This window comes from Athene noctua, chromosome 23 (genome assembly GCF_965140245.1).
Source record: "Athene noctua chromosome 23, bAthNoc1.hap1.1, whole genome shotgun sequence".
Classification (NCBI taxonomy): domain Eukaryota; kingdom Metazoa; phylum Chordata; class Aves; order Strigiformes; family Strigidae; genus Athene; species Athene noctua.
This window is the reverse complement of record NC_134059.1, coordinates 3223737-3245213: the sequence shown is the minus strand read 5'-3', so window position 1 is coordinate 3245213 and position 21477 is coordinate 3223737. Positions and strand designations below refer to the sequence as shown.

Here is a 21477-nt window from a genome sequence, read left to right as displayed (position 1 = left end):
GAGGGAGGAGCTGCGGGGACCCCCCTCCGACCTGGAGCAGCAGCTGAGGAAACGCCACCAGAGGCTTGAGGAGGTCTGTGCCATCCCTCTGTCCCCTGTCTGTCTGTCCCAGCCCTCCATCCCTACATCCAGCCCAGCCTTCCTGCCTTTGCCTCACCAACCATCCATCCATCCATCCATCCATCTGTCCATCATCCATCCATCATCCATCCATCCATCCATCCATCCATCTGTCCATCCTCCATTCCATCAATCCTCCTCCCTCCCTCCCTCCCTCCCTCTCTCCTCCATCCATCCATCCATCTGTCCATCATTCATCCATCCATCCATCCATCCATCCATCCATCTGTCCATCATCCATCCATCCATCCATCCATCCATCCGTCCATCCATCCGTCCATCCTCCATCCCATTCATCCTCCTCCCTCCCTCCCTCTCTCCATCCATCCATCCATCCATCTGTCCATCATCCATCCATCCATCCGTCCATCCATCCGTCCATCCATCCGTCCATCCTCCATCCCATTCATCCTCCTCCCTCCCTCCCTCTCTCCATCCATCCATCCATCCATCCATCTGTCCATCCTCCATCCATCATCCATCCATCCATCCATCCATCCATCTGTCCATCATCCATCCATCATCCATCCATCCATCCATCCATCCATCCATCCATCCATCCGTCCATCCTCCATCCCATCAATCCTCCTCCCTCCCTCCCTCCCTCTCTCCTCCATCCATCCATCCATCTGTCCATCATTCATCCATCCATCCATCCATCCATCCATCCATCTGTCCATCATCCATCCATCCATCCATCCATCCATCCATCCATCCATCCATCCATCCATCCGTCCATCCTCCATCCCATTCATCCTCCTCCCTCCCTCCCTCCCTCCCTCTCTCCTCCATCCATCCATCCATCTGTCCATCATTCATCCATCCATCCATCCATCCATCCATCCATCCATCTGTCCATCATCCATCCATCCATCCATCCATCCATCCATCCATCCATCCTCCATCCCATTCATCCTCCTCCCTCCCTCCCTCCCTCCCTCTCTCCATCCATCCATCCATCCATCTGTCCATCATCCATCCATCCATCCATCCATCCATCCATCCATCCATCCATCCATCATCCATCCTCCCTCCCTTCTCCATCCATCCATCCTCCATCCATCCATGTATCTGTGTATCCGTCTGTCCATCCACCCAATCCCCCTCCAGCCCCATCCATTCCTCATTGCCCCACAGATCTGGGGGGTGCCCACGGGAGGCCACACCATGGGGACAGTTGGGTGGAGGAGTGGCCAGGGGACGCTGGACCTGGGGGGGTGGCCGAGGGAGGGACGAGTCAAGGGTGGTGAGGCCACGGGGACGGCTGATGGAGCCTGGGCTGATGGGACACCCAGGTCGGGAGACGGCCGGGTCATGGGGACGGCTGAGGGGGCCCAGACCGGGACCCACCGCACCCTCCCGGGCCCCACCTGCCGCAGCACGAGCGGGAGGCGGCGGCACGGCCGGACCCGGACCCTCGCCCTGAGTTCCTGCTGGTGCGGGACAGCCTGAGGAAGATGAAGCTGGCAGAGCCGGGTGCCCGGCAGACGTGAGCAGGAGCTGGCCTGGCAGAGCCGGGGGGGGGCTGCTCCCCGGGACCCCCATGACAGCCCAGTGGGCTCCCCCCCCGTCCCCGGCACATCCCGGCGCTGGGAACGGTGCCCGGTGCTGTCATTCTGGGAGAGCTCGTGGTCGGGGACAGCCACGGTACCGCGTCCCCAGAGCCGTGAGAACCAACGTGCCAAGGCCTGGAATGAGCTGGCAGAGCCAGGGCAGCGCCGGGGGCGGCGCGGGCATGTGGCGGGCAACGGTCTCACCCCAACCTGCCCCTGCTCCAGCTCTCTCTAAAAAAAAACCCAACAAAACACCAAGAAAATAAAAGTTTTCATATGTTTTTCTTGATGCGAATGTGCCAGGAATGGGGACAGGGACGGGGACAGGGATGGGGTGGCATTGTCTTGGGTTGACTGCGTGTGGTGGGGACGGAGGGTGGCCACTGTGGGGGAGTTGCAGGGTGGGTTGGTGGCCAGTGGCTCCGTTCAGTGGTGGCCCCCCCAGCCCAGATGCAGGACAGTGTCCACCTGAGGCCTTTAGCCATGACCTGGTGGTGTGGAGCCTTCTTCAACCCCCCAGGCTTCCTCTCCCCCCTCCTTTTTTGGGGGTTTCTTTCTTCTCTTTTTTTTTTTCTGTTTCCAAAATTAAACGCGCTTTACCTCCTGCCCCTTCCACCCTGCAGCCCTTGCCCCGTTGGAAAGGAAGTGCAAGGTGCTGTTTTTGAGCAGATCTCAGATCAACAACCCAACCGCTGGGTGCGGCGAGCACCGCCCCGGGCACCGGGGAGGGCACGCGGCCACCACCATGGCTCCCGAGGAGCTCGCTGCCTTGGCTGACTACGATTACTCACCGGTGACCAACGGGACAGGGAACTGGGAGGTCGTGTTCACCACTGTCTTCATCCCCATCCTCTACTCCTTCATCTTCCTCCTTGGCCTCGTGGGGAATCTCTTTGTCATTGTGCTGATGGGCAAGAAGAGCCGGGGCAAGAGGATGGTGGACACCTTTGTGCTGAACCTGGCGGTGGCCGATGTCATCTTCGTCTGCACGCTGCCCTTCTGGGTGGTGGCGGGGGCGCGGGGGAACCGCTGGCTGCTCGGCGAAGGGCTCTGCAAGGTGAGCAGCTACGCCATCGCCGTCAACCGCTGCTCCAGCATCCTCTTCCTCACCGCCCTCAGCGTGGAGCGCTACCTCGTCATCAGGAAGGTGCTGGACACCAAGATGGTGGGTTCCCAGAGACACATCCGCGTCACCTGCGGCATCATCTGGACCGTGTCCCTCCTCCTGGGTGCCCCGTCCCTGGTGTACCGGCGGCTGGATGGGGACGACTGCTGGGATGGAGATGGAGAGGACTTCAGCCTGGCCATGGTCTTCCTCACCTTCCTCCTGCCCTTGGGGGTCATCTCCTTCTGCTACTGCTCCATCTACTGCCGGCTCCAGCGGCACGTCCGGCTGGGCAGGGGCGTCCGGCGTTCCCACCGCGCCATCGTCACCATCGTCGCAGCCTTCATCTGCTCCTGGTTGCCCCTCAACGCCTGCAAGGTTCTGCTCTTCTTCCTCGCCAAGGGGACGCTGGTCCTGTCCCAGGGGCAGGAGGTGGCCCTGAGGTGGGTGCTGGCCGGCAGCACCTGCCTGGCCTTCATTAACAGCTGCGTCAACCCCCTCGTCTACGCCCTGATGGACGGACGCTGCCGTCCCCGATGTCCCTTCGGTCCCTGCACACCGGGGACGGGTCCCGCCGTGGCCGCCCCCTCCTCCACCACTGACTCCAGCCTCCTCTTTGGTGCCTGGATCTGGACCAAGACCCCCCCCGGCCCCCGGCGCAGGAGCAGGACTGAGCTCCGGCCAGCACCGGGGGTGAGTCCCCCCGGCTGCTCTGCAGTGTCCCTGGGTGCCACCGCTGTCCCCACTGTCCCACCCGGTCCCCAGCCATAACCTGAGTCCAACCCGTCCTGGTGCAATTCCCAAGGGAGCTGCTGCCCTGTGCCCTGCCTGCAGCCCCGGCAGGATCGGGCCCCCAGGATACCCCCCCTGTTCACCATCCCCCCCCCCCCCCCCCCCCCGAGATGCTCTTCAGAAGATTTTAATGGTTTTGATCGCAATTTAATCCCAATTAATACAAATTCACTAGCGACATGTTTTAGTTTTTGAGCTTTTTCTAGCACCCGTCGGGGGGAGAGGGGGGGCTCAGTGGCAGCAACTCTGCCCGGCGTGGGGGCACGCTGAGAAAAAAAACCCTTTTTTGATCCAAATCTGCCGTTTTTCTCCCAATCTGCCTTTTTTTTTCCCAAATCCACCCTTTTTTCAGCACTGCCAGGGGTTCTTCCCTCCCCTCCTTGTGCACGGGGTGGCCGCAGCAAAGGTGGGGGTGGCCGCCCCCCAGAATCACGGAGGGGTTCGGGGACGTGGGGAAGCTGTGGGTGGAGGGGGGGTGTTGGGGAGTTTATGGAGGTGCAGGGCACCGCTGCTGCCTGCATCCCTGCCTGCAGCTGCCTGGGCTGGCTTTGCTGTCTGCACGCTTGCTGCACCTCTCCTGCCTGCACCCTGCCTGCACCCTTGGCCCGTGCCTGGCCTGTTTGCAGCTTTTCCTGCCTGCACCCTCACCTGCGCCCTGCCCGCTCCTCTCCTGACTGCACCCCTGCCTGCATCTCACCTGCCTGTACCCCTGCTGTCTGCACGCTCGCTGCTCCTCTCCTGCCTGCACCCCTTGCTTGTATCTCTCCTGCCTGCACCCTGCCTGCACTCTGCGCCCTGGCCTGCACCTCACTTACCTGCACCCCTGCCTGCACCTTCCCTGCCTGTACCTCCGCCGTCCGCATGCTTGCCTGCAGCCTTTGCCCGCATCTCTCCTGCCTGCACTCTGCCTGCACCCTGCCTGCACCCTGCCCTCTCATCCCCGTCCTGGCAGGCGGTGGGACCGTCCCGTGGGGCTGAGACACACTTTCCACCACCTGCCCCGTGCCGGCAGCGCAGGATGTGGCCGACTCGCCCGCGCCAGCCGCCCTGATTCATCTCACCCCACACCGGTGCCCGCGGCAGCGCCGTTCCCACGGCCTGGCACTGCCCTGGCACAGCCCTGGCACAGCCCTGCCCTGCATGTCCCCTCCTGGCTGAGGACAGGGACAGGACAGGCTCCCTCGGCTCCCACGGGTCCCTGCCCTGGCGAAGGGACGGTGGTGGCGGTGCCAGGGCAGCGCTCAGGTCCCGGCGTTTTGGGACCGCCAACCCCAGGGTTGATCCCCCGGCCACGGGCTGTGGCAGGGATGGGGACCGTGTCCCTGTGCTTGGCACGGCCCCGTGTGGCACCGGGGGTGGAACCTCCACCCAGCGCCGGGCTGTGGTGTGCCGGGCCGTGCTGGGCAGTGCCAGGCTGTGCGGTCCCTGCCAGGCCATGCTGTGCCGTGCCACACCACACCATGCTGTACCACCCCATGCCATGCCGTGCCGTGCTGTGCCAGGTGGTGCCGTACTCTTCCACACCACACAACACCACACCACGCTGTGCCTGGTGCCCCGCTGTGCCGTGCCATGCTGCATCCAGTTGCACCGTGTTGTGCCATGCTGTGCCGTGCCGTGCCACACTACACCACACCATCCCGCCCCAAGTCATACCATGCCATGCCACGCCATACTGAACCATGCCATGCTGTGCCATACTCTTCCATGCCACACCACACCACGCCACACCCTGCTGTGCCTGGTGCCACGCAGTGCCATGCCACGCTGTGTCAGGTTGCACTGTGTCGTGCCATGATGTGCCGTGCCGTGCCCCACCACACTGTGCAGTGCCATGCCATGTTGCCAGGTTGCACCGTGCCGTGCCAAGCTGTGCCGTGCCACACCATAACATGCCACACCGTCCCGAGCCATACCATGCCACACCATGCCACGCCATGCCATGCCATACTCTTCCATGCCACACCGTGCTGTGCCTGGTGCCACGCAGTGCCATGCCACGCTGTGTCAGGTTGCACTGTGTCGTACCAAGATGTGCCATGCCGTGCCACACCACACCATCCCATCCCATCCCATCCCATCCCATCCCATCCCATCCCATCCCATCCCATGTCTTATCATGCCCTACTGTGCCATACCATACCGTATTGTGCCATACCGTGCCATGCCATGCCATGCTCTTCCGTGCCACACCAGACCACGCCACACCATGTCACATCACGCCCTACTGTACCATACCATGCTGTATTGTGCCATGCTGTGCCAGGCTATGCCGTGCCATTTCATGCCATGCTCTTCCATGCCACACCATGCTGTGCCTGGTGCCACGCCATGCCACGCCACGCTGTGTCGGGTTGCACCATGTCATGCCATGATGTGCCATACGTGCCACACCACGCCACACCATACCACACCATGCCATCCCGTGTCATATCACGCCCCACCATGCCACACCATACCGTATCGTGCCGTGCCGTGCCGTGCCATGCTCTTCCACACCATGCTGCGTCAAGTTGCACCATGTCGTGCCATGATGTGCCGTGCCACGCCACACCACAGCACTCCACACTGTCCTGTGTCATATCACACCCTACTATGCCACGCCGTGCCCCGCCGTGCCATACCATGCTGTACCGTGCCGTGCCATGCCGTGCCACGCCGTGCCATGCTCTTCCACGCCACGCTGCGCCACACCACACTGTACTTTGCCACGCCAGAGCCGTGCCGAGCAGGCGGGCAGGCCCCGCCGTCGTCCTTGTCGTCGGTGCGGGGCGGAGGCCGGGGCGCGTGGGGTGGCGCGGGCGCGGGCGCTGCCGCCGGCGGCAGCCGGGGAAGGTGTTGCTCACCCGCTCCTCCCCTCCGCCTCAAGTCAAAACACGTCCCCGTGGCCCGGGCGCAGCAGAGCCGGCAGCGGCGGCGAGCGCCCAGGTAAGGCATCGCCCCCCGGCCCCACCACGGACCCTCCCGGGACCCCCCCACTCTTCTCTGCCTCAGTTTCCCCAACCCTCTCAGTGTCCCACCAGGGTAAACTGAGGCACAGAGGGCATGAAAGCAGGGGCAGGCACCCCCCCCCGCCCCGCTCCCACCCATTTCCCCCCCACCCCCCCTGCCAAGAGCAGGGGGGTGTCGGGGTGACGGGGGGGAGCCGCTTTCCCAGGGTCGGCGGCCGCCCCCACCCCCGGAGCCGCCTCCAGCCCAGATGGAAAAAGAAATCAAAACTGGGAGAGGCGCCCAGCGAAACCGGCCAGGGCAGGAGCGAGGGCCCCCCCTCCCCCGGTCCTCCCCCCCCTGCCGCGCCCGACCACCTTTGCCCCCGGGATTGGTCTCATCCAGGCAACCCCGGCTGCCACGCACGTGTTTGCACACCTTTGTTTATTGTAGGACCTACAAGAAGGCAGGCAAAGCAAACACGGCCTCGCCTTCCTCCCCCGGCCGCCATCGCTGGAGCTGGCGGCCGGGAAGGACGAGGGTGATGCTGAAGGTTGGGGGGAGTGCGGGGGGGGTTGCACCCATGGGTGCTGCCCGGGGGGTGGCACGGGGACAAGGCGTCTCCCCGCTGTCGCCTGTAGGGTCCTGGCCCGGCATGGGGGAGGCGAGCGATACCGACAGTGGGATCATGCTGCATTCGGGTGAGCGCTGGGGGAGGTTTGGGTTTTTTTTTGAGGGGGGGGGGAGGTCTTGGGGTGCTCCCATCCCCCACACATGCTCGTATAGACGTGCCCCCCCTCCCCAGGCTGAGAACGGGGCACTTCGGTGCATGGAGTGGCCCTGGGGACACACAAAAGCTCCTGGGGGTGGGGGTGGGGGGTGAGGAAATGGGGCTTCCCCAGTTTCGGGGGGGGCACCCAAGCATGGCGGGGGCCCTGGTCTGGCGTTGACTCAGCCGGGTTTCGCTCGGGGATGGCTGAGTCAGGGCGAAACCTTCGCCGTCTGTGTGTCCCCCCCCCCGCTGGGAAATGACGGCTGCCCTGGGGGAGCTGGAGCACCCATGGGTGCTGCTGGAGGGTGGCGCGGTGCGGGGGGGTGGGGTGGGGGTCACAGATCCTTTTTTCTCCTCCCTGGGGTTGGGGGAAACTGAGGCAGGGAGGCTGGGGGGTGGTGGTGTGTGGGGGGGGTTTGGGTGCATCTCAGCAGGCGTCCGCCCGCCCGTCCCTCCGTCCCTCCGTCCCTCCGTCCGTCCGTCCCCAGGCCCCGACAGCCCCGTGTCGCCCCTGAAGGAGCGGGCGCAGGCAGGGCGCAGGCAGCAGCAGGCGTTGGAGGCCCGGCTGGAGGGCTGCGTGCAGGAGCTGCGGCGGCTCTGCCTGCGCGAGGCGGTGAGCGGGGTGCGGGGGGGACACACACACCCTGTCCCCACCTCCACGGCAGCGGCTCAGTGTCCCCGTGGTGTTCCCAGGAGCTGACGGGGACGCTGCCCCGCGAGTACCCCCTGAAAGCTGGCGAGAAGCCCCCCAAGGTCCGGCGCAGGATCGGTGCCGCCTTCAAGCTGGATGAGACCCTCGTCCTACGCGGGGCGGTGAGGGGGTCCCCGGGGTGCACCCGGGGTGGGCGGGGGGTGTCCCTGGGGGCAGGCGGTGGGGACCCGTCTCCGTCCCACGCTGGAGGTGCCCAAGCGTCACCCGGAGGTGTCACCATCTCCACCCCACGGGAGAAATTAATCTCCCCCCGCAAGGCGCGGTGGGCGGTGGGGTACCGAGCGTGTCCCCCCCAACTCCATCCCCAGGACCCACTGAGCGCCCTGGAGCGGGACCTGGCGCTGCAGCTGCAGATCGCCAAGGCCGCCCGACGTCTCTGCCGGGAGGAAAACATCAGCAAGAGGCTCCGCAAGCGGCGGCAGACGGCGGCTCTGCTGGAGGAGCAGAAGCTGAAGGACCTGGAGAACATCCTCAACCAGCGACGGCTCCTGGCCGGCCGCCGGCCTCTGCCCGCCGGCGGTGGAACCGGCACTGCCGAGGGTGAGCCCCCCCCCCCACACCCCCCGTCACCGGCTCGTTTGGGGGATGCGGGAAGTCAGGGGGGTAGAAATGAGTGCAGCGTGGTCGGGTGTCCCTGGTGAATGCGCCCCGATGTGCCGTCCCGGGCATGTGCACCCCAGTCCCCCATCCATGATGAATACCCCCCCTGGATGCACCCCAACATACCATCCCTGGTGAACACACCCTAATTCCCTATCCCTGGTGAATGCACCCCCCTGGATGCACCCCAATCTCCCACCCCTGATGAATGCACCCCCCAGTCCTCCATCCCCAGTCGATGCACCCCGAAATGCCGTCCATGGTGAACGCCCCCCAACCCTCCATCCCTGGTGAATGCAACCCCCTGGGTGCACCCCTAAACACCATCCCTGGTGCGTGCCCCCCTGATATACTCTCCCTGTGAATGCACCCCAATCCCCCCACCCCGAGGAAGCACCCCGATATGCTCTCCCCGATGGACGCACTCTGGTGAACACACCCCAAAACTTCCTATCTGTTAACCACACCCTCAGGAATGCACCCTGATATGTGAACCCCAGCGAATGCACCCCAATACTTCATCCCTGGTGACTGCACCCTGATACACCATCCCCAATGACTGCCCCCCCGTGAATGCACCCCAACGCTCCATCCCTGGTGGTTGCACCCTTGTGGATGCCCCCCCCCCCCCAACTTCATCCCTAGTGCATGCACCCCGATAAACCATCCCTGCTCTATGCACCCGCATGAATTCACCCCAATACTTCACCCCTGCTGGTTGTACCCCATGGCTGCCCCCCAATCCACCACCCCCAGCGAGTGCACCCCAACAAGAGGCAGGATTTGGCCCAGCTGCCACGTCCCCATCCCGGTGGCAGCCATCCAAGCGGGTCCCCGCTCAGCCCCGCGCATGCCTCAGCCTCAGCTCTATCCCTGCCCCCTTCCCGTCACCCCCCCAAGGACCGGGGACAAGGTGGTGGTGGCTCCTTCCCTCCTGGTGCCCCCAAACCTGCCCAGCACCCCTCCTCCTGCCTGGCCTGGGCAGGCTGGGAGCTGCCCGCAGCGCCGGCAACGCAGCTCAGCAAAGCCGGCCTGGCCGGTACCGCCACCGTCCCGGAGCGTGTCGGGACAGGCGGCGTGGGAGAGGGGGAGCGGAGGCCTCCGGGGACGCGCTGGGTGGCGGCGGGTGCCGTGGGAGCGTTTTGGCACCCGGCGGCGGCACCGGCACCGTTCTCACCCGTCCCCTGCCCCACAGAGCTCAGCGCCTCCGACGAGAGCTCGCTGTCCGACACTGCCCTGCTGGAGGAGGGTAAGGGGGCTGCGGGGACTGGGCGGGGGGGACACTGCTCCCCTTGTGTCCCCTCCATCCCAACCCTTCGCTTCCCCCGCAGAGGAGACACGGCTGACAGGACCTGCCACCCCACGGGGGTCCCCGTCCCTCGAAGAGCCCACGGAGGAGGAGGGGTCGGGGACCCCACCGGCCTCCCCCAGCCCCTGGAGGGAGACCAGCCTCGACAGACCTTACGAGAAGGCCAAAAAAACCAGTGTCGACCCCGGAGATGGGGAAACACGGGGCTCCCGGTGCTACCCTGGGTCCCCACCGGCCACCCCCGCCACGCCCGGCAGCCCCGACCCCGCAGCCTCGTCCGTGGCCAGGGCGGGGGACGTCCCTCCCTACCGCTTTGTCCCCATCAGGACCCTGGTGCTGTGCCGGCAGGCAGGCTCCAGCGCTCCCAGCACCCCGGAGCCATCGGGCCGGCGGGGACAGTCCCAGTCCCTCAGGTATGGGGAGGGGGGACCCGGGCTTCTGCAAGGGAGGATGGAGATAACACCAGTGGGAGGATGGAGATAACACCAAGGGGAGGGTGGAGATATCTCTGGGGGGAGGTTGGAGGTAAACCCATGAAGAGGATGGAGACAATCCTGTGGGGAGGTGGATGGAGATAGTCGCATGGGGAGGATGGAGCTCAACCCATGGGAAGGTGGATGGAGTTAACTCCACGAGGAGGAGGATGGAGATATTCTCATGGGGAGGATGGAGCTAAAGCCACGGGAGGAGGTTGGAGATAACACCAAGGGGAGGTTGGAGATAACGCTGTGGGAAGGACGGAGACGACCCCATGGGGAGGAGGCTGGAGATAACCCCATGGGGAGGTGGCAGCCTGCACCCATTGGGTCTTCAGCCCCCCACACCCCCCGGCCCCCCTTTCCCCTGGTTTGCCCCGACTTTTGGGCGGACGGTGAGGGGAAGGGTCTGCCTGCAGCCGCAGCCCTCCTGCCCGCAGGGTGGAGGCGTGCTGGCAGCCCGCCGAGCCACGGGGCCGCAGTGCCGTACCCCGCCGGCGCCCCACATACTACACGGTGACGGTGCCCACCTCCTGCATCCCGACCCCCGGCCCCGCGTGCCACTCCGGCTCCGACGACAGCATCTCCGACCTCTCCAGCATCTCCCACGCCACGGGCAGCAGCAGCCCCGATGTCTCCTTCCCGCGCCCCCCAGTCCCACCACCCCTCGCCGAACCCGGTTATTACCCCCGGGGTGCCCATCGGTTCCTGCCGCCCGCTGGCCCCTCGGCTTTCCTCTACGAACAGGATTTGGCCCCGTTACGCTACCAACGCCTGGTGCCCTCGCACAGCCGCATCGTGCGCACCCCCTCGCTCAAGGACTACGCGCCGGTGGGGGGCCGGGGGCTCTCCAAGGCGGCCGTGACCGAGGAGCTCAAGTCATGGCACCAGCGTGCCCGACTGCGGGGTGCCCGGCCCCACTCCCTCGACCGGCAAGGGGCCTTTCATGGACCCCGTGGTGGCACCACCAGGGACGTACCCATCCCCCGTGGAGTCCTGCCACGGGCTCAGGTAGGGTCCGGGGTCCGGCTGGGGCAGGGGTGGGAGTGGGGACATGGGAGAGTGGGGGCACCACAGTGCCCATCCTCATATGGGGACCCCCTGGGTGCTGCCCTGCGGGTGACTGGGTGACACGAGTTGTCTCCCTGAGGCAGTTTAGGGACAAGTAGCTCTGGTGGGGTCCCATGAGGGCCCCCGGAGCAAGAGTGGGGTCCTGGGGGGGTCCACGGGGAAGGATTGGGGTCCCCTGAGGGTCCTTGGGGCAGGATTGGGATCCAGTGAAGGTCCCTGGGCAGGGTCTTGGGAAGGTCTTGGGGGCAGGACCAAGGTCCTTCAAGGTCCTTTGGGGCAGGATGGGGACCCTCTGAGGGGGCCTCAGGGCAGGCCCAGGGTCCCACAAGGGTCCCTGGGGCAGAGTCAGGGTGCTAAGGGGCCTCTTAAGGCAGGGCCAGGGTGCTGAGTGGGTCCCAGGGGCAGGATCAGGGTCCTGAGGAGATCGTGGGGGAAGAATCGGGTTCCCGTGAGGGTCCCTTGGGGCAAGACTGGGGAACCCCAAGTGTGCCTGGAACAGGACTGGTGAAGGTCCCCTGGGACAGGACCAGGTCCTAAGGGGGTCCCTAGGGCAGGACTGGTGTCCTGAGAAGGTCCCACAGCCAGGACCGGGGTCTTGGGACACAGGACCAAGGTCCCTCAAGGTCCTTTGGGGCAGGGTGGGGACCCACTGAGGGGCCCTTTGGGCAGGTCCGGGGTCCCTGGGCCAGGACTGGGGTCCACGAGGGTCCCTGGGGCAGAAGCAGGATCCTAAGGGGGTCCCTGAGGCAGGACTGGGGTCCCATGAGGGTCACTCTGGTCACATCCAGGGTCCCACAGACAAGAGCCCCTTAGGATCCTGCAGATATTTTGGGGGCCAGCACCCATGGCATGACCAGGGCCCACTCTGGGCAAGTCAGGACCTGCAGTTGTGCCCCCCACCCCCCACCCCGTCCCCCCCAAACCCTGCCCCACGATGTGCACCCCGGGGTGCTGCCCTGGCGCAGGGCGGGGTGCCAGCACCCACGGGCTCCTTCTCCCACGCAGGCGCCCCCGATCCACGTCCTGCGGCGCTCCCCGGACGGCGTGCCCGTGCAGGTCTACGTGCCTGAGAACGGCGAGATCGTCACACAAGTGTAAGCGTGGACACTGCCCTCCCCCCCCGACTCTGGAGGGGATGGGGGGGGCACAGCCTGGCTGGCCCAGGGACAGTGGGGACACGGACATCCCCCCCCCCCCGCCACAACGTGGGGACTCGGGTGGGAGGCGCAGCCGTCGTACCCCCCCCCCCAGCACCCCTGGGGTGCGCAGGGCTGGGACGGGGTGGCTGGGGCTGGCCCCCCCCCTCCCCCCGTGTCCCCCCGACCCCATCACCGTGCCCCCGACACTGACGGTGCCACCGCGATCCTGAATTCGGGTGTCTAATAAACGTTGGCTCGTTGGGGTGCTCCTGTCCTCGCCGGCCCCTCGCGATGTGTCACCCCCGTCCCCTCCCCACCCCCTGCTTCCAGCACTGGGTCGCCATGGCCAGGATCGGGCCCAGCCTGTGGCTCTGTGGGCTTGGGATGGTGATGGGGTGACCCCGGTGATGGGGGAGGCTGCCCAAGTCCAGCCGTGCCCCCCCCCCTCCCCAGCACCCAGCGAGCCCTGGGCCTGGCCGGGCTGGGGGTGCTGGGGATGGGGAGGGGGAAAGGATGGGGTGCAGGGATGGGGGGGTGGACAGAGGGGTGTGGGGGAAGGGGTGCAAGGATGGGTGAAGGGATGGGGTGCAGGGGGGGGAAATAAGGGGTGCAGAGGGTGAGGAGGGGGTGCGGGGGAAGGGGGGCGGCAGAAGGGTGCTGGGAAGGGAAATGATGGGGGGCACGGGGGCGGGGAAGGGTTGGGGTGCAGGGGAAGGGGGAGCAGGGGAGGGGAAATAAGGGGTGTCGGGCAGGGGGGCGGGGTGGGGAAGGGCAGTGAGCGGGGGGGCCGGACCGGGCCGCGGTCCGACCGCCGGAGTCCCCTCCCCGTGCCCCCCCCGGCCCTGCCCGTGCCCACGGGGGCCGGAGGCGCCGCTCCGCCCGGCGGGGGCGGGCGGGGGCCGGGACCGGGGCCGGTGGCTGCGGCGGGAGATGCCGCCGCGGGGGGGCACCGGGCAGCGACCGAGCGCCGCCGGGCTGCGGCGTCACTGCGGGCCTGCGCCGGTCCCGCTCCGGGGCTCCACCGGCACCGGGGCTCCACCGGCCCCGCCGCACCGGGAGCGTCACCGGGATCCCCCGCTCCCCCCCGCTCCCGCTCCCGCTCCCCGGCCCCGCAGCACGGGGCCCGTTGCCGCACCGCAGCCGCCGCCCCCAGCCCGCCCCGGGCAGCGCTGAGCGGGGGCACCGGGCCCGGCCCCGGGATGGGGCCCGGCGGTACCGGCAGCGGGTGGCCCCTGGCCGGGACCGTGCTGGTGGCCGTGGCCGCCTCGCTGGGTAAGAGACACGGGGGGGTCCGGGGGCATCGCGGGGGGGGGGGTGGGAGGCGGTGCCACTTCAGGGGGGGACCCGGTGCCACCGGCTGTGACCGTGACCTGCGCCAGCACACGGGCTCTTGCCACGGGGGTTGCTTGCACCAACGTGTCCCACTGGGCGCTGTCGTGTGTCCCGTGTCCCCCCCCCCAATACCTCCCCCTATTTGCCACTTTCGGGGTGTCCCCGAGAGCCGCTTGCCCCCGGGACCAGCGTGCGCGGAGCCGGTGGCCCCCTGGGGGTGTGTGTGTGGGGGGTGTTTGGGTGCCTCAGTTTCCCCACCTGGCTCTGAGGTGCTGGGGGTCCCGTCTGGGCGGTGAGGGAACCCCAGGGGTGACCCCTGAGGAGCCACTTGGAGCCGGGGGGAGCGAAGTGGAAACCCCGAGGGAAGGAGCCGAGCGCCGGTGTCTCCCGGCCCCGTGTCTCCCCCCCCCCGCCTCCAGCCGCCCCCCGGGCCGCGTCCCGGGGCTATTTCTGGGAGCGCAGGTGGCTCCGGCCAGAAATAGAGCTGGGAGGCGTCACTGGGGCACCCGGGGGGGGGGAGGCGGCCTGGGGGCGGCCGGGGGGCGGGGTGAGAGGGAGCAGGGTCCGCAGGGATGTGGGGCAGGATGGAGTCGGGTGTGGGGAGATGTGGGGCAGGATGGGGGCCACGGGGGCAGGATGGAGCGGGGTGGGTAGGGGTACGTGGGGCAGGATGGAGTGGGGTACAGGGGGGTGTGGGGGGCAGGATGCAGCAGGGTACAGGGGGGATGTGAGTCAGGATGAAGTGGGGTACGGGGGGGCAGGATGGAGGCAGGATACGGGGGGTACATAGAGGCACAGTAAGGGGGGACGTGGGGCAGGATGAAGTGGGGTGCAGGGGGATGTGGGGCAGGATAAAGTGGGGTACAGGAGGGCAGAATGGAACAGGGTATGGGGGGCATGGGGCAGGATGAAGTGGGGTACAGGGGGGATGTGGGCAGGACGCGGTGGGGTGCGGGGCGGGGGATCCGGGGGCAGGACGCAGCGGGGTACGGGCTGTCCCCCCTGAGCCAGCCTCGGGGGAACGGAAGACGTGGGCTGGTGCCGGCACCGCGGCGGGTGGCGGCGAGTGGGTGCCCCGAGGCCCCGGTGACGGGCGGCTGTCCCCAGCGGCGGGGGGCGAGGACTGCCTGTGGTACGTGGACAGGAACGGCTCCTGGCACCCCGGCTTCGACTGCGACTTCTTCAACTTCTGCTGCGGCACGTGCCACCAGCGGTACTGCTGCCGCGACCCCCTGCGCCTGCTCACCGAGCGCCAGCAGCGCCACTGCCTCGCCTTCAGGTGCCCTTGGGTGCTGGGCCGCGCCGCGGGTGCTGAGCCTCAGCGGTGGGCGCTGGGCGCTCGTCTTTGGGTGCTGGGCGCTGGGCAGTGCTGCTGGGTGCTGGTACTGGGGGCTGGTGCTGGGCCCTGGGCACTGGTACTGGGTGCTGGGAACTGGTATTAGGTGTTGGTGCTGGGCCCTGGGCACTGGTACTGGGTGCTGGGCACTGGTACTGGGTGCTGGGCACTGGTACTGGGTGCTGGGAACTGGTATTAGGTGCTGGTGCTGGGCTCTGGGCACTGGTACTGGGTGCTGGGAACTGGTATTAGGTGTTGGTGCTGGGCTCTGGGCACTGGTACTGGGTGCAGAGCAGTGGGTGCTGGGCAGTGGGTGCCAAGTGCTAGTACTGGGTGCTGGTGCTGGGCCCTGGGCACTGGTACTGGGTGCTGGGAACTGGTACTGAGTGCTGGGAACTGGTATTAGGTGCTGGTGCTGGGCCCTGGGCACTGGTACTGGGTGCTGGGCAGTGGGTGCTGGGCCCTGGGCACTGGGTGCTGGGAACTGGTGCTGGGCGCTGGTGCTGGTCCCTGGTACTGGCACTGGGCCCTGGCACTGGGTGCTGGTACTGGGTGCTGGGTGCTGGTACTGGGTGCTTCTCTGGACATCCCTGTCCCTCCGGTCCCCAGGCGGATGCTCCACAGGTGCCCCTCGGTGCTTCGGGCGCTGGTGTGACTGGGGGAGGTGGGGGAGGCACCCTGTGGGATGGGGGTGGGGGGGAGCTCTGCCCGGGTGCCCCCTACCCCACGTCCCCACGGTGTCCCGCAGCCCCAAGACCATCGCGGGCATCGCCTCGGCCGTAGTGCTCTTCATTGCCATCGTCACCACCATCGTCTGCTGCTTCATGTGCTCCTGCTGCTACTTGTACCAGCGCCAGCAGCGCCTCCGCACCCCCCTGCAAGGTGGGGGGGCCCGGGGTGCAGGGATGGAGGGGGGATGCAGGGGAGGGTGTGCAGGAGGGGTCCTGTGGATACAGGGTGGGAGGATTTGGGGGGGGCGAGGGGGGCTGCTGAGGGTGCAGGAGGGGCACTTGGGTGCTGGTGGAGGGATTTGGGTGCTGGGGGAGGCCACTGGGGAGGCTGCTGCTGGCCCCACCCCAGTGCCCACCGTGCCCCCCTACCCCCCCTGAGGGCCACAGACACCCGTGGGTGCTGCCAGGCTCTGTCCCCGTCCCTGTCCCCATGTCGGGGTGCCGCAGCCCTCACCCCATCTCTCCCGCAGGCCCGGAGATCCCGCTGTCCAGCTACCCCCCCGTGGCCCCCCCAGCCCCCTTCCCCATGGACCCCAAAGGCGGCCCCGTGCCCCCCCAGCCCGGCTTCACCCCCATGGCCATGTACCCGCCGGCTGGCCCCGCCGCCCAGTACCCGCTGTACCCCTCTGGCCCCCCCGTCTACAACCCCACAGGTGAGCACTGGGGAGGTGGGGGTGTGTGTGTGGGAAACCCCCCTATTCCCGGGGGGGGGCACGGTGGCCTTGCAGGGTCTGACACCCCCATCCCGCTCCCCCCGCAGCGCCTCCGCCCTACGTCCCGGCACAGCCCAGCTACCCCGGAGTCTGAGCACCCGCGGGGACCCCGGCACCCTCCTCCCGCCGCCGGCCAGCGGGGCTGGGCTGGGGACCCTCATCCCGCCCCCCCCGGAGCCGGGAGGGTGCCCCGGCTGGGGCCGGATCGGGCCCTTCCCGGCTGTCCGGGGGATGACCCCGTGCCAGCAGCACAGGGCGGCTCTTGTCCCGCACACTGGGCCCTTTGTGGGTGCCTCCGCCCCGGCTCCGGGTGCCAACGGCCCCGTTGCACCCATGGAGGGGGTGGTGCCCGTGGGGGGGTTCCCCGAGGGCCGCGGATCACTGCACCCCTGCACGCCTGCACCCGGATTCGGCCCTGGCTCCTCTCCCACCCCGGGGTTGGCATTAAACCACGTCTCGTGCCCCAAACCCTGGTGTTGTCTCAGTGGCTCCGCGCCGAGGAGGGGGGCAGAGTCCCAGGGCCCCCCCAGTAAGGAGCTGTAACGGGGGGGGGGGCCGCGACTTTCCTCCCAATTCGCCTTCCAACCTGGGGGCTTCTCCATCCAAAAACCGGGTTGGAATGGGCAACTCCCACCAAACCGGCCGCGGCGATGGGGAGCGCTGCTGCCCGGCCCCGCCGCTGCGGGCTGGGATGTGAAACCAGCCCCAGCAGTATTTTGGGTCAGAAAACAGCAAATTCAGCTTTAGGGTGGGGGCTGTGGGCGCAACGCCTGTTCCTCCAGCCGCCCCCACTGTGGTTTCGAGCTGCCGGAGCCGGGACCCGTCTCCCCCCGCAGCAGGCGGTGAGGAGCGGGCGCGGGGGGGGTGATTCACCCCGGCTATTTTGGACGGCTCCTTCCGGGGTGATTCACCACCCGCCCCGCACCGTCGCTGGGAGGGGGGGCTCCAGCCCCCGGCTAAATTTGGGACTGACGAGTCCATTGTTCCCAGCAGGGAAAAAGCCACAGAGACACCCCCTGGGGAGCAAACCGCTGCCCCATCTCGCCCCCAAAAACCCCACAACAAGCCCAGGGAGAGAGGAGCCGGGGGGGGGGGGGGGGGGGGCAGCTTTTGAGTTTTATTGAAGTGGGATGGAAGGGGGGGAAAAAAAAAAAAAAAAATGCAAGGCGGGCGCTGGGGCAGGGGGGAAAAGTTGTCCCCAGGGCGGTCCCCGCCGGGCAGGGGCGCACACAGCCAGCTGCGTGGGGGGGGTCAGGGTTTGGGGGCCGCCTGCTCCCGGAGGTAGAGGTCACGGATTTCGGCCAGGCTGCGGCTGAGGCCGCCCAGCGCCTGGGCGATGCCGCGCAGGACCGAGGTGGTTTCCCGGCGGCTCTCGGCGTACTCCCGCCGGAACGCCCGCATCTCCTGCACCAGCCGCTCGTTGGACTGCACGATGCGTTTCTCAGCCGGGGTGAGGTGGGGGCTATCGGTTGCCCCGTCCGACAGCCCCGTCGTCCCGGGAGGTCCTGCTTCGCCCGCGCCGCAGTTATTGAGATGCTCGGCCTCTTGCTCGAAGAGGATACTGGGGAAATCGGAGCCCAGCGGCTCCTGCTGCCCGCCCAGGTCGCCGAGGGAGAGTTCAGGGGGCGCGGGGCGCGGGGGGCTCCGGCTCCAGCCCTCGCCTAGGTCGCCTGGCGGGCGGATGCCGGTGCGGAGGAGCCGGCGCTCGGCACCGCGGACGGGCACGCTGTCGGTGGCCGGGCCGGGGAAGGGCTCAGTCTTCACCTCCACCGGCTCCTCCTTCACCGCCTCCTCCTTGAGGCCTGTGGGAGGACGCAGAGCGCAGGGCAGCTGGCGGGACCCCACGGTGTTCCCTGCGCCCCAGGACCGAGCCACCCGGCCCCCCCCTCTGCTTCCTCCGTCCTCGGCCCTCCGCCCCGTCCCTGTGCTCCCACGGTCCCTCTCCTGCGCCCAGTCCCGCTCCCATCTCCACGTGCTACGCCTCGTGTCCCTCATTGTGGTTTGGCCCCATCCCATGTCCCCTGTCCCTCTCCTGGTCTCAGTGCTCCCACATCCTTGTCCTGAAGGTGGTGCCCCCATGTCCCTGCGTGCTCCCCCATGTCCCTGTCCCCGTGTGTCCCTGTCCTAGTCTCAGTAACTCTCTTGTCCTCGTCCTGGTCCCCCCATATCCCTTGTCCCTGTCCTGGTCCTGCCCATGTCACTGTTCCAATCCCACCATGTCCCCATCCTGTTCCCAGCCCCCTCTGATCCCTGTCCCTTGTCCCTGGCCTAATTCCTGGCCTGATCCTGGTATCCTCTTGTCCTGATCCCAGTGCCACTGTCCCTAGTCCCTCTCCTGGGCCATGCCACCCCATGTTCCTGTCCTGATCCTGGTCCCCTCATGCTCCTGTCCTAGCCCCGACACCCCCATCCCTGTCCTGGTGCCCATTCCCTGTCCTGGCCCAGGTCCTGCCATGTCCCTGACCTCGTCTCAGTGCTCCTGGCCCTGTCCCTTGCCCCTGTCCTGGTTCCATGCCTCACGTCCCTGGCCAGACCCTGGTATCCTCCTGTCCTGGTTTCGGTGCCACTCTTGCTGTCCCTGTCTCCCATGTCCCTGTCCTTGTCATCCCATGTCCCTGTCACCCATGTCCCTACCCTGGTCCCCCCACATCCCTGTCCCAGTCCTCCATGTCCCTGTCCTTCTCCCCTGCATCTATATGTCCCCTCCATGTCCCTATCCTGGTCCCCCATGTCCCAGTTCCTCCATGCACCTGTCCTGGTCCCAGTGCCCCCACGTCCCTGTCCCCCCACATCCCTTTCCCTGTCATCCATGTCCCTGCTCTGGGCCCCTACATCCTGGTCCCAGTGTCCCTGTCACGGTCCTGGTCTCCCCACATCCTGCTCTGTGTCCCCCCACGTCCTGGTCCCTGTCCTGCCACATCCCTGTCCCAGTCCCCTGTGTCCCCGTCCCAGTCCTGTGTCCCTGTCCTGTTCTGCTGTGTCTGTGTCCTGGTCCCCCCATGTCCTGGTCCTTGTCCCCCATGTCCCTGCCTCTGTCTCAGTCCCCCCATGCACTTGTTTTAGTGTCCTTGTGTCCCTGTCCCCCACCTCCCTGTCCCAGTCCTCTGTGTCCCTGCCTTGGTCCCCTGTATCCCCATCCCAATCCACCATGTCACAGTCCCAGTGTCCCTGTCCTGGTCCTGATCCTCTGTGTCCTTGTCCCTGTCCCTTCACAGACCTGCCCTGGTCCCAGTGCCTTGGTCCTGGTCCCCTCCCATCCTGGTCCTGGTCCCCTGTGTCCTTGTCCCATCCTCCATGTCCCTGTCCTGGTGCCCCACACATGTGTCCTGGTCTCCCACATCCTGGCCCCAGTGCCCCTAAAATGTCCTGGTCCCCCCGTGTCCTGGTCCTGGTCCCCTCTGTGCCTGTCCCTGTCCCTCCATGCACCTGTCCTGGTCCCAGTGCCCCTCTGTCCTTGTCCTGGTCCCCCACATCCTGCTCCCAGCGCCCCCCTCACAGTCCTGGTCCCAATGCTCCCGTGTCCCTGCTCCAGTCCTTCATGTCCCTGTCCTGTCCCCCTGTGTCCCTGTCCTGGTCCCCCCACATCCTGATTCTGGTGTCCTGCGCCCCTGCCCCTGTCCCTCCACGCCCCCATCCTGGTCCCAGCGTCCCCGTGTCCCTGCCCCAGTCCCCCATGTCCATGTCCCGGTTCCCCGTGTCCATGTCCTGGTCCCTTCACACCTCCATCCTGATCCCTGCATCCCCATGTCCCTGCCCTGGTCCCCCATGTCCCTGTTCCGATCCCCCGTATCCGTGTCCCAGCCCCCCATGTCCCTGCCCTGGTCCCCCACACACCTATCCCGGTCCTCCCACGTCCCTGTCCCCCACGTCCCTGTCCCTGTCCCCCGTGTGTCCGTGCCCCGGTCCCCCCGCCCCCGTCCCGCCCCCCCCGCCCCTCACACCCACCGTGCGGTGCCACCACCTCAACGCTGAGGAGCGGCGGGTCGATGCCGGCGGCGCCGCGCTGTCCCCAACCGGCCGCGGGCCCGGGGCCGAGCTCCGGCGGGCCCGGCCCGGAACCGTTCCCGTTGCCGTTGCCGTTGCCGGGTCTGACGGCGGGTCGAGCGGCGGGCCCCTGCCTCTCCTGCCGGTGCCGGGTGATTTTATCGTTGGCCCGGCGGCGCAGCCCCCGCCAGCGGTTTTTCACCTCGCCGATGTCGCGCTGGTTGCGGCCGGCGGCGTTGATCTTGTTGGTGATGCGCCACCAGATCTTCTGCTTCTCGTAGGCGTTGACGGTGCTGGCGGCGGCGCCGAAGAGCAGCTGCTCGTACTTGAGCACCTCGCTCATCAGGATGTCGATCTCCTGCAGCGTGAAGTTGGGCTTCCGCTTCAGCAGCCCCCGCCGCGCCCCGCCGCCGCCGCCGCCCGCCGCCGCCATGCTCGCCGCCGCCGCCGCCGCCGTCTCCTCCTCATGGCGCCGCCCCGCCGCCCATCGCCCCGCCGCCGCGCCTTTTGTCTGGCCTCGTCCCCGCGATACCGAGCGCCGAGCGGGGCCCGGCGGCTCCGCCACCCCCCTCCGACACCGGCCGCCGCCGCCGCCGCCGCGCTGCGCCCCCTGGCGGCCGCCGCCGCGCCCCGCGCCCCGGTGCGGCTCCCGGGCACCGCCCCCTGCCGGCCGGTACCGGCACCGCGCAGCGCCCCCTGCCGGCCACCGGCACTGCCATCACGGCCGGGCTGTCCCGGTGACCCCCCGGTCCCTCCCGGTGAGCCGTGGGTGCGGGGCTGCAGGGACACCCCCCCTCCCCGCCC

At 67.5% G+C, this 21477-nt stretch overlaps 4 protein-coding genes across 4 annotated transcripts; 3 read left to right on the top strand and 1 right to left on the bottom strand.

Moving 5' to 3' along the window:
• Nucleotides 1-3620, top strand: GPR25 (G protein-coupled receptor 25). Its single transcript, XM_074925543.1, has 2 exons — nt 1-73; nt 2297-3620. Exon 2 carries the CDS (start codon nt 2419-2421, stop codon nt 3547-3549), a length of 1131 nt encoding a protein of 376 aa, XP_074781644.1. The 5' UTR covers nt 1-73; nt 2297-2418; the 3' UTR covers nt 3550-3620.
• Nucleotides 3621-7042: 3422 nt separating this feature from the next.
• On the top strand, nt 7043-12613 carry INAVA (innate immunity activator). Its single transcript, XM_074925620.1, has 8 exons — nt 7043-7199; nt 7759-7883; nt 7964-8083; nt 8291-8522; nt 9760-9831; nt 9914-10304; nt 10808-11378; nt 12444-12613. The coding sequence occupies exons 1-8, from the start codon at nt 7043-7045 to the stop codon at nt 12534-12536; spliced, it is 1761 nt and encodes a 586-aa protein (XP_074781721.1). The 3' UTR covers nt 12537-12613.
• An 844-nt stretch (nt 12614-13457) lies between these two features.
• On the top strand, nt 13458-17149 carry SHISA4 (shisa family member 4). Its single transcript, XM_074925469.1, has 5 exons — nt 13458-13849; nt 15017-15188; nt 15994-16127; nt 16447-16629; nt 16737-17149. Exons 1-5 carry the CDS (start codon nt 13777-13779, stop codon nt 16781-16783), a joined length of 609 nt encoding a protein of 202 aa, XP_074781570.1. The 5' UTR covers nt 13458-13776; the 3' UTR covers nt 16784-17149.
• A 637-nt stretch (nt 17150-17786) lies between these two features.
• Nucleotides 17787-21260, bottom strand: LOC141969521 (myb-related transcription factor, partner of profilin-like). The gene is made up of 2 exons (XM_074925407.1): nt 20635-21260; nt 17787-18491 (listed from the first exon to the last, which is right to left on the bottom strand). Exons 1-2 carry the CDS (start codon nt 21104-21106, stop codon nt 17941-17943), a joined length of 1023 nt encoding a protein of 340 aa, XP_074781508.1. The 5' UTR covers nt 21107-21260; the 3' UTR covers nt 17787-17940.
• Nucleotides 21261-21477: the final 217 nt, after the last annotated feature.

Coding starts and splice junctions, on each gene's coding strand:
- INAVA (XM_074925620.1), top strand. CDS start 7,043: ATGCTGAAGGTTGGGGGGAGTGCGGGGGGGGTTGCACCCATGGGTGCT. Junction 7,200..7,758: donor TGGGATCATGCTGCATTCGG/GTGAGCGCTGGG, acceptor GTCCGTCCCCAG/GCCCCGACAGCCCCGTGTCG. Junction 11,379..12,443: donor GAGTCCTGCCACGGGCTCAG/GTAGGGTCCGGG, acceptor TCTCCCACGCAG/GCGCCCCCGATCCACGTCCT.
- LOC141969521 (XM_074925407.1), bottom strand. CDS start 21,106: ATGGCGGCGGCGGGCGGCGGCGGCGGCGGGGCGCGGCGGGGGCTGCTG. Junction 18,492..20,634: donor TGAGGTGGTGGCACCGCACG/GTGGGTGTGAGG, acceptor GTCCTCCCACAG/GCCTCAAGGAGGAGGCGGTG.
- GPR25 (XM_074925543.1), top strand. CDS start 2,419: ATGGCTCCCGAGGAGCTCGCTGCCTTGGCTGACTACGATTACTCACCG.
- SHISA4 (XM_074925469.1), top strand. CDS start 13,777: ATGGGGCCCGGCGGTACCGGCAGCGGGTGGCCCCTGGCCGGGACCGTG. Junction 13,850..15,016: donor GGCCGTGGCCGCCTCGCTGG/GTAAGAGACACG, acceptor GGCTGTCCCCAG/CGGCGGGGGGCGAGGACTGC. Junction 15,189..15,993: donor CGCCACTGCCTCGCCTTCAG/GTGCCCTTGGGT, acceptor GGTGTCCCGCAG/CCCCAAGACCATCGCGGGCA.